The following is a 16,059-nucleotide window of genomic DNA, read 5'->3' as shown; positions in this document are numbered from 1 at the left end:
ATTGAAACAGTAAGGGTACCTGGTGTATTTTTTTAAAATTAGGGGTATCCCATGAATTTTGAAAAATCATATGAGTACTTGGTGAAAAAACCGTACATTTCAACTTTTGTTTTAGGAAGAATGAAACTCTCATAATAATCATAATTTCTAAACAATAATATAAGATAATATTATATTATAGTACATTGATTTCTGAAATTTCACATTGTTTTCGTTGCTTTCATTGAGTTGATAATCTAAATATCTTAATATAATAATATAAAAATCAAATTACTGAATCCATATGTACTTAGAAAGACAAAGGGTTAAATATATGTGTATGTGAGAATGTGACGATGTGAGTGTGTTTATGCGCATTTATAAGTGTTACCATATACAACCTTACAGAATATCTAGCCTATAGGTGATATTGAGAAGGTAATATTGTTTTAATTCATTTTTAAAAAATCATAATACAAAATTAGTAGGAGTAATAACTTTATAAATTAGAAGTAAGTCTTATACTCTTATCTAATTCTATACTCTTTTTATTTCACTTTAATTTACTCACTTCACTTTGTGGGAGAACCAAGGAGGAAGTACAAAAGGTGGAGGGAGACACTGAAAAGGTGGAGAGACAAACAAAATAGTGGGTTAAATATTAAAAAATGAATGACATGGGTGAAAAAGGAGGAAAAAGTAGATGTGATATGTTACCAAAAATAGAAAAAATAACAGTGTGTAGATTAAAAAAACAAACTAAAAAGGAAAGTGTGTAGATTAAAAAGAAACGGAGGGAGTATATCTGTAAGACTTTAACGTAAGGTGACATTTTAATTGCAATTTTTTTCTTTCTTCTTGTTTGGATCACATTCAAGTCATAAGTAATTTTTAAGTAAACTAATTGAAGAGGCAAGTAAATATTTTTTAAATCATTTTAGATTATTTAGTAATTAGGAAAATAAAATTAGTTACGTAATGATTACTAAACTATTGATATATATATTTGTCAAATGTAATTTTGAATTTGAAAAAGGTAGAGTTGGAGGAATTGTCTTATAAGAAACCGCCTACTTTTAAATTAAAATTAGGAGATTATATAATGAATTCATTTTTGAAAGTTGGATGAATGAGAGGTCTATAAAACCCGAATCAAGGTCTTTCATTCAATCCCTTCAATTCTACCTTTCTCAAATTCAAAATTACATTTGACAAATATATATCAATCAAAAATTATTAAAATAGACGGTCTAATTTTAATATAAAAGTAGACCTAGTCACTAAATGGATTAAACTAGTCACTGAAAAAATTAACTTAGTTATTATTGAGTTAATTCTCTTTTTAATATCGGACTTATCATTGCCTAATTTTTAATTTAAAAGTAGGCGGTCTCTTCCAAGACAAACTCTTAATCGTATAGTTCAAGTTGATTCGGGTTATATTATTTTAAATCGGCCTGATTCTATTTGGGCTAGTCTGTCCAGATGAAGTCATTCAAATCGTGTCTATTTTACTAAGGGCCTGTTCTCCCCAGCTTATTTTCAGTTCAGTTCAGTTCAATTCAATTTAATTCAATTCAATTCAGTTCGGTTCAGATCAGTTCAGTTCAGACCAGTTCAGTTCAGCTCTTGACAATACTTTTACTCTCACATATCACTATTCATTTCACTTCAGTTCAGTTCAATTCAATTCAGTTCAGTTCAGTTCAATTCAGTTCAGTTCAGATCAGATCAATTCAGTTCAGTTCAGCTGTTTTATGCCGAAAAGAATAGGCCTAAGTCTAATTGAGTCAAAGGATGAATAAAGCATAAATTTTAGCCTAGGCAAGTGAAGGTTTTAATTGGAAGGACGAAGAAAAGTAGTACCAAGGGAAGCAGAAGCCAGCACAACAGGATTAGAAAGCTGACCCGGTAAGACGCGGCGTCAACCAATTTAATGATGAATTAATCAGTTACCCCATCATTTCATTATCATGCTGTTACTGCTTTCCCATAAACTCCTCCATTTTTTATTTTTTTGTATCTTCTCTTCAATATTTTCTTTCTATGACTTGTTCACTACCATGGGAATCTTCCAAGCAACAACTTTTCCGCGCAATTCTTCTAACTTGCAACATCAAAATTCCTTCCTTTTCATCTAAGTAAGTTCGTTCCTCGAAATTCTGCTCTGCCTCTGAATTTTCTGCTTTTTTATGGGTATTTATTTCTATATCGAAAAACGAGTAAATTCTGCTGAATTTGAATTGGGTTATGATGTTAAGGAAAACCCATTTGAGATAGAGATGAATCATGATTGATTTTTTCCTGGAATTTGAAGATTTTGCTTTGGATTTGTTCTGGTACTTTTTGGATGCATTTGAATTAGTTGCGGATGAATTGGTTGCTTTCTGTTTAGTATTTGCTTCGGTACTTGAAGATTTGGTCCAATTTTACTTCCTCCGAATCAAAATACTTGCTTAGTTTAATTTAGTTTAGCTGTGTAATAGTGGGGTATTCTAGTAGTGAATGTTAAATTGATGGGTTCTATGGAAAAGGGTTTTGTGCATTATTGCTGTGTGTCAAAAGGGGGTAAGATTTTACAGGCGTATAGTGGGGGAGACCATGAAATCGAAAAATTGGCTGCGGCGTGCTTGGAAAGAGCTCCACTGTTCCATAGATGGTATTCTCAAACTATGAGTGGGAGAATATTTTTGTTCTTGATGGAAGATGGGTTTATTTACTTTGCAATTGCTAATGAAGGGATTGGAAATTCTGCCCTTCTTCGCTTTTTAGAGAACGTTAGGAATGAATACAAGAAGATCACCAAGAAGGGTTCGAGTTTTCTTCGAAAGGGTGGTGCTTCTAACTCCAATGTTAACTTACAAGAACAGTTGGTTCCTGTTATCCGCCAGTTGATTGCCTCTTTACAAAATGTTCCTCAAACAGGAGCTAATGGTGATGGTAAAAGCTTGAATTTGTCGTCATCTTCTCATGATGCGTATTATGGGGGTGTAGTGGAAGTTGCGACTTCTACCAAGGCACCTTTGTTAGGTAAGAAACCCTTGAAGCAAGATAAGAAGGTCAAGGATCATCACATGATTGCCATGAGAGGTATTGAGTTGGAAGAGAACCGCCGGTCTACAGACCGAGATTCAGATTCTAACAGTGCAGGTGCAACGGTTTCTCCAATGACATTGCGCAAGGATATGAGTGCGTCCATGAGAACAAGGTCCCAAAATATGAAAAGAAAATGGTGTCGCTTAGTACAGTTAGTTCTTGTCATTGATGTTGCTATATGCATTATATTGTTTTTAGTTTGGCTGCTGATCTGTGAAGGTCTTGATTGTGTTCGTTGAGTTTTTCTGTAATGAGTATAAGAGGGGATTGAACATAGTTCCGTGTTTTTTTACACAATCCTTGAGTATTTATAGCATTTACCTCCTGATACTGCAGCATTTGGTGCCAGAAACTTGTGTATAGTTCTATAATTTCAGAAGTTCATGTTAATGGAGTTGTCTTTTTGTTTAAGAGTGAAATTAGTTCATACATTAAGCTTTCTGCATTCTCCGCTTCTCATTTAAAGCTGAAATCCAACCTAGCTATCTGGGTTGTGGGAAAGCCTATTGTTGTTGAGGGTACTTAAGCATATATGATACGGATCATAGACCGGTTCAAAGTACATACATAGTTTGGCTCGCGCATGTTATCTTGTGTACCACCTTTTACTTTTTCTTGGGGTTTTTAAGCTTGTCTAGTTCTGTTTTGGGTGTAAAATTTACTCCGTGGTAGGATGTCGTGCTCATGTGAGTAAAAGGCAACTTACATGTGCTAGATTATTGCTGTGTTTGATATGCATAGGAAAAGCGAGCCTTATCACAAAGCGATTATAGGAAGAGGGGAGTAGTGTTTGATAAGTAGAGGGAAGAGAGAAGAATCTAAATGGAATATGGAACTTGCTGAGTAAGGGAGTATCAATGCCCAGGATTTTTCCAAAAATTCTCCATCAACAATAAGCCAAAATTTAATAATGAAGATTATACTTTGTATTACTCCTATAAGATCAATCAAGCCCACTGTTCCAGTATAAGTATTTATGGTGAGGAAACGAAAACCTTTAGAAGAGTTGCAAAATCACTCATATTATCAAAGGTTTATTGAATAGATGGTCGGAGTGATGATGATCAAGGAGGGCTATTTCTGTGAAATGTAACAAGTCAAAAGCAGGACAATAGTAGTGAAAGGAAAAACCACCATGTGTTAGAAATTGTTTGTCAGATTTTGCTTGCATTTCACATAAAAATCTAGGTTTTTAGTTTTATTTTATTTATTTATTTATTCTTTTAAGGTAAGATGGTGATTACTTGCAGGTGGTGTAATACCCCTCATGATTACTTTATAAAAATCTAGCAAGCTACTCATTCCAACGAGATGCATCTTTCTTTTAGGGAGCTTATTTCCTTAGTTACTACACAATTAAACGTGCTTGGCTGGGAGTAGTCCGTCCAGGGATGGGTGAACTCTTGGGAAGTTTCTCATAGTGCTGAGTGAGGACAAAATGCAAAAAGCTTGTGTTGGTTATTGAGGACATTTGTTGGTCCTGAATGCACATTGATGACGATATACCCAACTCCGTATGGGTCGGGTGTTACAAATGGCATCAAAGCAGTCCTGCGACCGCGTGTTGGGGAGACCCTAAGGCCGAATATTAGGCGTCTCCAGGCGCCTAGTTAGGGAGGATTCTGGGGCTGCATTGTCATAAGGAGCGACCCAGAGGTCGTCAGACCGAATATATGGAGTCTCCTGCGATCAGTCTTCAGGCTTGGGGCAACCCGCATGCCATATGCCGAATATGTGGAGTTCTCAGGCGCAACGAGGGCGTTGTTGTTTTCAAGTCGGGTGTATGTAATACCCCTCATGATTACTTTATAGGGATTTAGTAGGCTACTCATTCCCAACAAGCTACATGAGGAACCTAGGAAGAAGAAGGAACTCCTAAACCTGAAGAAGATCAAATGATTAAAACACCTCAAGAAGCACTAGAAGCAACCAGGAGATTTGATCCAAAGTCTTGGAAACACCAAAATTTTCATCCTTTAGAACTAATTATTTTGTCTTTCATGCTTTTCTATCTATGACATAACCTAAGGATCACATGAAAGCATTAAAAGAGGTTGTTTGGATAAATGTTATGCAAGAGGAGCTGAATGAGTTCCATAGGAACAAGGTCTAGCACCTAGAGCCCAAGCCGAAGAACCAGAAAGTAATTGGACTTAAGTGGATCTTCAGGAACAAGCTTGATGAGCATGGAACAGTTGTGATGAACAAGGCCAGACTTGTAGCCAAAAGGTACAATCAACAAGAAGGTATTGATTTCGATGAAACCTTTGCTCCTGTTGCTAGTATAAAAAGCTATTAGAACTTTGATTGTCTTTGCTGCATTTATGGAATTTAAGTTCTATCAAATGGACGTCAAATGTGTTTTTTTTAAATGGCTTTTTACTAGAAGACGACTATGTGGAACAACTTTCCGGTTTTGAAAATCACAATCTTCCAAATCATGTATATAAGCTTGATAAAGCTCTATAAGGGTTAAAATAAGCTCCTAGATCTTGGTATGAAAGATTATTAAAATTCTTACTTTCACATGATTTCATAAGAGGTAAAGTTGATAGAATTTTGTTCCTTCGTTCAAAAAGAACAGACATATTAGTAGTCCAAATTTATGTTGATGATATAATATGGGTGAGTTGAACTTATTTTTGGACTTACAAATCAAGCAAACCGAAAGAGGGACAATGATCCATCAACAAAAGTATAGGAACTGTTGAAAAAGTATGGACCGAAACAATCTAAAAAAGCATCCACACTCCTGTAGGAACAGGAAGAAGGTTAGATGAAGATGAAAATGGTAAGTGTCTAACGGAAGCAATATAGAGGTATGATTGGATTTTTACTTAACTACAAGTAGACCTGATATTGCCTTTAGTGTTAGTTTATGTGCAAGATTCCAATCGAATCCCAAAGAATCTCACTTAACAGCAGTTAAGAGAATTTTTAGGTTTTTGAAAGGAAGCGATGACTTATGTTTGTTCTATCCTCGAAATGATGTATTTGACCTAGTAAGTTAGTCGGATGTGAATTATGTTAGAGACTTGGTAAATCCCAAGAGGACATCAGGTTTCGTCCAGTACCTAGGAACAAGCTTGGTCTCATGGAGCTCAAAGAAGCAAAATGCAGTTGCCTTGTCCACTGCAGAGGCAGAGTATGTGGTTGCTGCTGCATGTTGTTCCCAGGCCCTCTGGATCAAGCAATAGGTAAGAGACTTTGGTATAAAATTTAAGTGTGCTCCTATATATTGTAATTGAATTTTACTGTTATAAAATTCTCCAAAGATGACTGAAAAGAGGAGTAAAAAGAGAGATTATACTAACTAGAAATAAGAGATTTAATTGGCATTAAAAAGGGGGTTATAAGGAGGGTTACAAGCTCCAAAAGCCACTTCTTTAACCACCAAAATATCTTATTTTCGGGCAGCTTTTTTAGGACTCAAACTCCATGTCCAAAAAGTAATTACGATGGTCAGACGCATGGTTGAAGGAATAAAACAAAATGCATAGCTAAAACGTAAAATTTAAATACTAGAAAAATATACAATCTGTATTCGAATAGATTATATCTATAACTTTTAAAAAGTTGGAAAAGAAATAGAGGATGTAATATTTTTTAAGGAGTAAAATATTCTAATTTTAACGGAAAATAATAATTAAGGAAAATAACTCGAAGAAATTATCAGCGAAAATTCGTGGTGTTACAATCACTCCCTTAAGAAAGTTTTGTCCTCGAAACTTGAAACAATAAGAAAAGATACTATACGACGACGACGCGCAGCTTAGTTACAGTCATCCAAGTAATGTCTTGGAGAAATTCTAAAAAAACGAAAAAGTTAGTCACTTGAAATCACTAACACATAACAAAAACATATAGCACATTAGTTAACAAAAATAGCTCCCACAACTTTCTTCCTACCCAAATAACTCTCACTAAGAACTTTTCTTGAAGCCTAACATACTAATGCTCCTAGAGGCAACCACTACACACTTCTCATGAAATATATAGCAACTCAATGAAAGTTTGAAAAATAAAGTTTTGTGGTTCATGGTGTGCACGAAATATTGGCCATGCCAAAGAAAATAAAGATATGAAAAATGCAACAACCTTAGGACTATGTCTAGCAAAAACTATAAACAAACATCATAAATTGCCCACAACCTATAGCAAGAAGTACCATAATATAATGAAAAGAAAAAAAAAAACCATTAATTAGAAAAAAGGATAAAAAATCGTTTTCTATAAAGCAAAAACCTTTAGCTACCACCCGACCACCAAGAAAACCATAAGAGCATTGCCAATGGTTGAACCCCAAGAGGTTTATGAGGAGAGAGAATTTGAAAATACTAATAAAAAAAGAAGAAAGAGAAGAAAAGAGAGGAAAGAGAACCATAAACGGTTCTTCCTCATAGACTGTTTATGAAGGTTTTGCAAAAACACAAAAGCTGACAATTTGGGAGGAGAGAACATGTGGCATGATGTCATTGGGTATTGGGATGAGATATAAGGAGAGAGAAAATAAAATAGATAATTGATGATCCTAAAAATAAGTCTAACCATTGGGATTAAAAAAATATGGTCTTTTATGTAAGTTGGGCATATGTGATAGGAAGGAGAGAGAAAGTAATTGAATAATTGATGACCCCCAAAAAGAGTCCAACCATTGACAATGCTCTAAGGCCATCACACCTTCCTCGGTCCTCATCATCGTCCAACCAATATCACCTCAAACTTTCCCCTCTGCTCCCTATTCTTGCAAAAACTTTGATGATTTGATCCCATGCATGTTCCCAATTACTCTCTATTCTCTGGTAAATATGATAACAAGAAGGGTCATGACTCATGACTCATGTGGTGGGGCTGAGGATGGGCATGTGGTAGCTGTGGTGATCGTGTCAAAGCTAGGAAAGGGGGGGAACAAGAAGGGTGGGATGGGGATTTTGGTGGTGCTGTTGCAGATGGACAACAAAGAGGAAAATGTATATTTTCTCCATTTTAAAATTAGTTGATTTAACTTTTTTTTGGATATTTTACAACAACAAAAGAGTTTAGGGTTTTTTTAAATAATTGAGGGTTGTTTTATGAATGACCTTAAACTTAGCAAAAAATTATTAAAGGAGACGGTCTAATTTAAATATAAAAATAAACCTAGGCACTAAATAGATTAAATTAGTCACCGAAAGAAATTAACCTAGTTACTATTGGACTGATTCTCTTTTTAATATTGAACTTGATATTATTGCCTAATTTTAATTTACTCTTACAAAACTATTAGATATAGAATTTCCTTGATCATGTTTTTATATATTGATAGAATATTATGCTGCGAGTGACCCGTATTATTTAGCACTAAGTAGGGTGATAATTGTACTTGTATAGTTGGTGATACTAATTGTAATTTTGCATTTCATATTATGTTTTACATATCATTGCTAACACTTTGTTTAGATAGCAATTATTCTTATACGTACACGATACGTGCATTAATTTCAAAACTTGTTATTATATACTCCATCTGTATTATAGTTATAATTACTCTTAAAATATGAATGATCAATAGTTAGATGAATTTAGATATATTAATTCGCTAATGTGAAAAGATAATAAAGATTGTGAGTGATTTTTAATATTATTATTTTTAAATAAATTTAAATATGTCAATTCTTACTATTTTATGTTCAATAATGAACTACATACCTCATTAACAGTAAAATATCCGCAAATTTGAGAATGTCATATTTGAGAACGTCGGAGTTAAGCATACGTTTTCCCCCTAATGTTTGGGATTTTTTAACGTTTGCCCACTAACGTTTAAAAGATAAATATTCACCCCTTAGCATTTGCTTTTGCTAACTATGGTTAACTTTTTAATGCTTGATAACTAATAAAATATAAGTATACCTATGAGCATTTATTATTTAATTTCATCCGAAATAAAATCACTTCCCTCCATTTCAATTTCATCCCTTAATCAAACAATTACACAAAAAAGTTCTTTACATATGAACCGTTGTTCTCAAACAAAAATAAAATAAAAATTCATTTCCTTCCATTAAAATAACTACTCCACAGAACAATAATCAATCCACTAAAATAACTTTTTAGTCTAATTTTTGACCCGGCCCGATTTTGACCCGAAATAGCGAGCTTTGGGCACAAATTTTTAGCCTGAAATTTGGCCCGGCCGGACCAATAGACAATTTTTTAGACGCAGCCCAGCCCCATGATCACCTCTAGATAGTAGTATTACTCGCATACTGCAACAAAAACAAAAGAAAGTTATTTGCATATACTCAAATTGATTATTCGAAAAATCGGGTGCGTAATTGAATTTACCACAACTTGTCTCTAATATCCATTTTCATAGGTGTACACACCAACTCCTCTATTCTGCATTGGCCTGTTTGCTTGTGGTTGTTGTGTTGATATACTGCGTCCACCCAGACAAACTTCTTCATATACCTTATGCCACCCTGGAGATAAGTTTCATTACTAGCTGAGAAAAGCACAATAACATATGGAGAGGGGAGAGAGATAACTCTTCACTTTATGCCTACACCCCAAATCCCCATTAAAAAAAGTCCAGTACCAATTACACAAAATAAATCAGACTATAAACTATGAATTATAAAAAGAATCATGGCCAAATATAAATACCACAATTTAATTTTGAGTTAACCCCTATTTTACTACCTTCCCCAAAAAAAAATTAAAACCCTAATCAAAAGATGATGAATCAATATAAAAGAACAATCAAAACACAACAACAATATCCACAACTATAATTGAACCAAACTATAACAAAATTTACCAGAATTTTTATTATTTCGGAAAAATATGACCTTTTAAACCCTAGATTTCTTAATAGTAGTCAATTAGAAAGGAGAAAACAAGATTTATTTTGAGAACAAGAGTACCTTTTGTCTCTAGTTCAGTAATGACTTCAAGGATGTCGTTTGTACTTTGTAGCCACAAAGGGTGTGTTTGTGTGCTCTCTTCCTCTCACTGCTTGGTAAAAATTTTGAATGCTAAAATTGTGTGAAAATGAGAAGAGGAAAAGATGCCATTCATTTTGGGTGAAATAGACGCAAAACCCTTCCTAAAGTAATTAACAATTAAAATTATTATTTTTCAAAAGCTATAATTACTTGTCAAGCAATACATTTTTAACTAAGGTTGAGTTAAGAAAACCTAGTGAATGTTTATCTTTTAAAAGTTAGTGGGCAAACGGTAAAAAAAAAACCCCAAACGTTATTAGGGGGCAAACGTATGCTTAACCCGAGAATGTCGTAAACTTCCAATCTATGAAGAGAACTAGGGTTCTTTTTTTTGGTTTAGAGTTTGTGTTGTAATTGTGTTTGTGTTATGGAAAAATTATTTTGAGTTGTCTATGTAATGAGAATGTTGTGTATTTTTTTTATTATTGTGTGTGGTATTAATGTTTGATAAGTTCTTGATTATGAACCTTTTTGATTGAATCTTTTCAATTGACAAGTTTACGTGATTGAGCTTTTATATGATTTGATTGGTTTAATAGAGATCTGATTGATCTTTTTTTTTTTTGCAAGAACATGTGTGGAAATTTGAAATCTACTATTTATATTGTGGAAGGGTAATTAAGTAAATTCCAAGAATATCATTGCTCCTCCTTAACTAATATAATAGAGATATAGGAAGAAAAGGAAAGGGAAAGAAAAGGAGGGGAAAACACAGCTCAAAGTTTGCCTCCAAATTTGGGAGAGATGATGTTACTAAAAAGAAAAAAAGCTCCCCCTTTCCTTCTTATCCAAACCAAAGAATGTGCCCCTCCCTTTCTTTCTCTCCATTTCCTCCTATTCAAAAGGTGTAAAAGTTTGGATTAATTTTTTGCTAAATGTCCAAATCAAAAAATAATAATAATTGTTGTGACACCTCAACAATAAATACAAATTTGTTTGTTCCATCATGACGATAGATATGTAAATAATTGGCGAATTATGACATCCAAATGTTCATCAACATGAGAAACAATTGGCAACCTACTCCTTTTAAAGTTATTTTTGTACTCCACAATTTAAATCCACTTAGTTTCACTGCAACTAACTAGTTTTTACATAATTTTACACAGTACAGAGAGCACTGATTACACAAAACATTAGCTCCCCCTCCAAAGATTGGACAATTGCAGATTTCCTCCATCGGAAAGCACAGACAGGATACAATGCTTTGATTTCACACCGAACTATGAGTCCATATGGTATCTATTTCTCGGTAAAAAAAGGTCATCCACTTCCTCACACAGACTGTAGCAACGACAGACATCAACACAGCACTGACTACCATAGCATAACTGCTAATCAGAATTACCTAGAGCCATCTCGTATCCTACCTTTTGTCTTCTCTGTACAGGTCCTACCTTTAGAGAAATCCCTCAAGTCGCTGATTCTCCAGCAATCAGAAGCTAGATCACAGTACGCACCGATATAATTTGCAGTCTATTGCGGCGAAGGATGTCATCAACATTCTCCGTGCTGTCAAATCTACTGTCAGTCTGATTATTACTATCAGACTCTGAGGCTGGGGCTGGGGGAGTTTTGGATTCACTGATAAGGGAACGCCGACAGAGTGGACAGGTGCTACGAGTAGCTAGCCAATGGTCAATGCAGTTCAGATGAAATGTATGTCCACACACAGGTATCTGTTGAAGCTTATCTTCTGCTTGATACTCCCCTAGGCACACTGAACATCTGTAATACAGTTGTCTTAATCATATATAATGTACATACTTCTACTGCTTTGGGTAGGGTTATATTTCATAATTTGTAACCAAACATAATCTGCTTTAACCCATGCAACTCATATACACATCAAATAAAGTACTATAAAAAAAAGTGAAAAAATTAGCTAATAGTAACATAGGATCTCTTAAAGATGAACCATAATTATAGATCACTCTAAGCGTAACTCTTATCCAATGATATTAATAAACACTCCCTCATCCCTCTTAAGATAGCCAAAATTACCTTTTCTGTTTGTTCCTTTGACTTTGTATCATAAACGGTAATGACGGACCACCATTCTACTCTCACATCAACTCGACCCAACCAAAAATTTAAACGTAAATTACTCTAATGGAGCAATTTAAAAGGGACAGAGAGAGTAAACTGGTTAAACAGGACCACTTTTGTATATATCAACAAGAGCCAACGGGTAAGAGTTAGATCTTGCTCCACTCCCTACTCCTACTGTTAGGGATATCATTGATAACACACCCTAACCTAAACCTAATTACTTAGCCTAGTTTGCCAAATCTACCCCCCCTTGATATGTCAAATCAATAACCATTCAAGCTAGTCTTTGTGCATGTGCTAATAAGGTAACTAAGGTCCATTACTGCCACTATAATGCAAACACTAAAGTTCAGCACATAAGCAAGATTAAGGGAATAACTTGTAAGCTAGCCCCTAAAGTTAAGCAAAGGCTTACACATGTTAGGGACTTACTGTATCCTCTGTAACCAATAGGCGGAGAAGGAACCTTGATCAAGCAGCTACATGGACTAACTAGAGTTAATCACATTAAATGGTGAATCTTGAACAGGTTTAAATAATTTACCATGATTGAACATGATCCTTTAAAGCTAAAGACAGCAGCAGACTAGCAGCAGCACTTGCAAAAGGCTAAGTGATGTGCTCAAGGTCAGGAGGAGAAGACAACTGGGGAGGTGACAGCATGCATGAGCAACAGAGACGTGTAACCAATGTTCTGGCTTAAGGGAGTGATTCTCTAGTTCTTTCATTTTTGTTTTCTTAACTTCCATTATAGAATATTATAGTGTTAATGAATGAAGTGAGCTTGTTTGCGCCTTGGTAAGAAGTCTAAGACTACGAGTGAAGCAACTATCACTTCCAGCAGTATCAAGTTGTTCTAAGCTTAGGTTTAGGGGAGCTTGGCAGTTCCCGAAAGCTACAGAACTTAGGTTGTTCTAGAAGCTACTATATGGGCATGAAGTATGGTCCATTTCCACCCTACAGAACCGTTGCTTCCTTTCCCTTAGCTTTTATTTTCATTTGTTTCAGTTTGCTGTTGTTTTCCAACTATAATAAGTCACCTTTTTTTTGTTTTTAACTTGCTAGTCAGTGTTCTTAACCTCATTTGAGTGCAACTAAAGCTGGATCCAAATCTTACAGATTCTTTTGATAACAATTGCTTTTTTCGAAGATTCATTGAGATCTAGAGTCAGGGTTCGTTATCTACAAGTACATACCACTTGTTCATATGACTCAAACATCTACAATATTTTCAAAATAGTTGGGAAAGCTAGCTTTTATATTAACCCAGCCGCCAGCAGTACCATAATGCAAATTGGACACTAAAAGATTGTGATTAATTTTTGGAGAGCTAAGAACAGAGAGATGAAATGAAATTAATGAAAAAGATCTTTAACATAAGACCTCATTGAACAGGGAAAAAGTAAAAGTTAGAAAAACAATCCCATTCCCAATCCTCAACACGATATAAAAGCTCCATGGGTACATGGCTTGCATGTATCTTGATAAATTGCATTAGGGAGTTAGTAACCTAATACCTAGGTTGTAACCCAAATCCTGCACAATTCTAAAACAAACACAGACTACATGTGAAGACCCTCAAAAGGCAATAGCATACCTCAAGAAATCGCAGGACAACAAACTAGGAAAAATATTCAAAGCACTAATCAGAAATGAGTAAAGGGATGGACATAGTACTAAAAAAAGAAGCAGTATGAGCACCACAAATCCAACTCCAAGTTGCTTCTGGCACAACATTAGGCTTGGACTGTAATTGCTCCACATTTGATAGTTCTAATCTCCTTTGTCCCTGTAATCACGTCATTGCACAGATTCACCAAGAACGCAAACGCGATAGATACATATCTCCTCACACTCGCTATGTTACATGGACTCTTCAATAAATATCCAACATGGGTACATCATCTTGACTATGCCAGTTTTTCTATAAAAAAAATGCCTGTTTTCGCCTTCGTTGAATTGGCCAAGTCTCCATACCCATGTCAGCATCTTCACTCTTAAGAAGAATCTTTCTTAAAATACAGTAAAGAGTCCATGCAACAAAGCTCACTAAAAAATCTTTACTCAACCACCCAAGCTAAATTTCTTTGTTTTGCATGATTATATGAAAATGAAAGATCAAATGACCACTTCTGAATTCTATAACCTGAAAAGAAACCCACTAAATCTTGTCCATCCAAATCCTAAATTCTTATCCAAAAAACAATCTTCCAAAACCAAATAATTACCTTCCATTTTCCATACCTTTAAAAATCAATTAAACTCCACTCACTTATTTGATTAGACTCAAACAAACATACTTTCATAAGCGCACTAAACAATCAGAAAAGCAAAATTCAGTAACATATAATAAACTCACTGTGTATCTCTAACAGAAAAACTCTCTGTAAAAACAATAATTGGCAGCATCTCCCTGAATTCTTTCTTCAGCCCCAACTCAGCCACCTAATAAATAAACAAATCAAATCAACCAAAATTCTCCAAAATTTGAAACAAATTATACTCATAAACTTAATCAATTCATCAATCTAGCTAATTATCTAGCTTTACCCCAACATCATTGGAATCGTCTGCGACAGCGGCGGCAGCGGCGGAATTAGAAGCGCGCATACGAAGAGAAGACCAATCAACACTATGACGGCGAAGATAAAAGAAGTAAAACAAGAAAAGGATGATCAATGTGAACACAATTGGTCCAGAAAATATAATTGCTTCATACAATTTTATTGTTTCAGTGTTGCTAACACCGCCATTGTTGCTATTACTGCTACTTGTTATTGTACTTGCATCTCCTTCAATTGAATTCGATTCTACAATTCCACGGCTGCTCCGTCTACTAATGTAAGTTGCATCTGAAGACGACATTTTTTTTACAGATTAACCTAAATTCTCGGAAATTAGGGTTTTACAATGATGAATTTAAGGAAAACTCTGAACTATTGAGTTTTTCTTGGAAATTTAAGGAGGAGATCTGAGTACATTAATAGTGGAATTTGTATTGGATTTGATGTGTGATGTAAGAAAAAATGGCGGATTTAGTTTAGTTTATCCATGGAATGCAGCATGCAGTTCCATCTGTCAACTAAAAGAGACAAAAATAATGACGACTCTTGTGGATGACGAAAGGTCTAAATCTGAAAGTTGTAGTACTTAAACATGGCATTTTTAAGTCATGAGTCATGCCATATTTATGATTTTTTATTGTTATGTAGATGTTAATTATGATCATGAAATTGTTAATTTTGGAATTGCAACTTCGAAATGCTACAAAACCAAGATAAAATGTCATTTTCATGGGATTATGTTGAATTATAGGATTAATGATAAGACCAAGTACTAGCATGTATTATTTGGGGAAATTAATGTTTTTTGATTTATTGTAAAATAATTGTTTGCTCTAGGAAGAATTATTGTTCTCTTTAGATGAATTATTCTTAATTGTAATACACTATTAGTACCTAATGCAAATTATATTATTATCGGATTTGATTTTTTTCTTTAATTAGAAAAAATAATTGATTCGAAAATCAACCCGTATTAGGCTATTAGGCTAATGCCCCAATATATTGTTGGGATGAGAATTCTAATCCGGAGTAATGTCTTAGAATGGGGTGATACTCCACTAAGCTACCACTTCTCTCTCATTATATATGATTTGATGGAAAAGAGAAAATCCCTCTATTTAAAAGAGTTGTATTCTTATACGTGCTTAAAAAAACAGTGAGTTATTTTATACCCAATGAATGATTTGAAATTATGGGGTTCATGTTTTAAAAAGTCAATTTGGGTTTGGATTTTTCATGATTGTGGTTGACGAAATACACATCGAAGTGTATATGTCACCCCATTAAATGAGAAAAAATAACTTAAAAAATGAACTAAACCAAATTTGAAATGTTCGAAACGAGAAATAACAAATTAAATGATCAAAAGTAATTTTGAA

General features: G+C 34.4%; 2 protein-coding genes across 5 annotated transcripts; one reads left to right on the top strand and one right to left on the bottom strand.

Moving 5' to 3' along the window:
* Nucleotides 1-1,857: 1,857 nt before the first annotated feature.
* LOC104892836 (phytolongin Phyl1.1) lies at nt 1,858-3,486 on the top strand. Its single transcript, XM_010678848.3, has one exon. It carries the CDS (start codon nt 2,496-2,498, stop codon nt 3,312-3,314), a length of 819 nt encoding a protein of 272 aa, XP_010677150.2. The 5' UTR covers nt 1,858-2,495; the 3' UTR covers nt 3,315-3,486.
* A 7,454-nt stretch (nt 3,487-10,940) lies between these two features.
* LOC104892844 (RING-H2 finger protein ATL7) lies at nt 10,941-15,451 on the bottom strand. 4 transcript variants are annotated; one of them, XR_789980.4, is made up of 4 exons: nt 14,667-15,451; nt 14,476-14,561; nt 13,794-13,905; nt 11,654-11,792 (listed from the first exon to the last, which is right to left on the bottom strand). XR_789980.4 is itself a non-coding variant. In XM_010678861.4 (3 exons), the coding sequence occupies exons 1-3, from the start codon at nt 14,979-14,981 to the stop codon at nt 11,507-11,509; spliced, it is 687 nt and encodes a 228-aa protein (XP_010677163.2). In that variant the 5' UTR covers nt 14,982-15,435; the 3' UTR covers nt 10,941-11,506. The 4 variants fall into 4 exon arrangements, 2 of the variants coding, with proteins under 2 accessions (XP_010677163.2, XP_048498660.1); XR_789979.4 differs by having other exon boundaries at nt 13,818-13,905; XM_010678861.4 differs by lacking the exon at nt 13,794-13,905 and having other exon boundaries at nt 10,941-11,792; nt 14,667-15,435.
* Between the last annotated feature and the right edge of the window lie 608 nt (nt 15,452-16,059).

Source organism: Beta vulgaris, chromosome 1 (genome assembly GCF_026745355.1).
Source record: "Beta vulgaris subsp. vulgaris cultivar EL10 chromosome 1, EL10.2, whole genome shotgun sequence".
Lineage (NCBI taxonomy): Eukaryota > Viridiplantae > Streptophyta > Magnoliopsida > Caryophyllales > Amaranthaceae > Beta > Beta vulgaris.
Note: the sequence above shows the minus strand (reverse complement) of the source record. Positions and strands in the feature narration are given on the sequence as shown.

Coding starts and splice junctions, on each gene's coding strand:
- LOC104892836 (XM_010678848.3), top strand. CDS start 2,496: ATGGGTTCTATGGAAAAGGGTTTTGTGCATTATTGCTGTGTGTCAAAA.
- LOC104892844 (XM_010678861.4), bottom strand. CDS start 14,981: ATGTCGTCTTCAGATGCAACTTACATTAGTAGACGGAGCAGCCGTGGA. Junction 14,562..14,666: donor ACGATTCCAATGATGTTGGG/GTAAAGCTAGAT, acceptor TTTATTTATTAG/GTGGCTGAGTTGGGGCTGAA. Junction 11,793..14,475: donor TTTTCTGTTAGAGATACACA/GTGAGTTTATTA, acceptor ACTGTATTACAG/ATGTTCAGTGTGCCTAGGGG.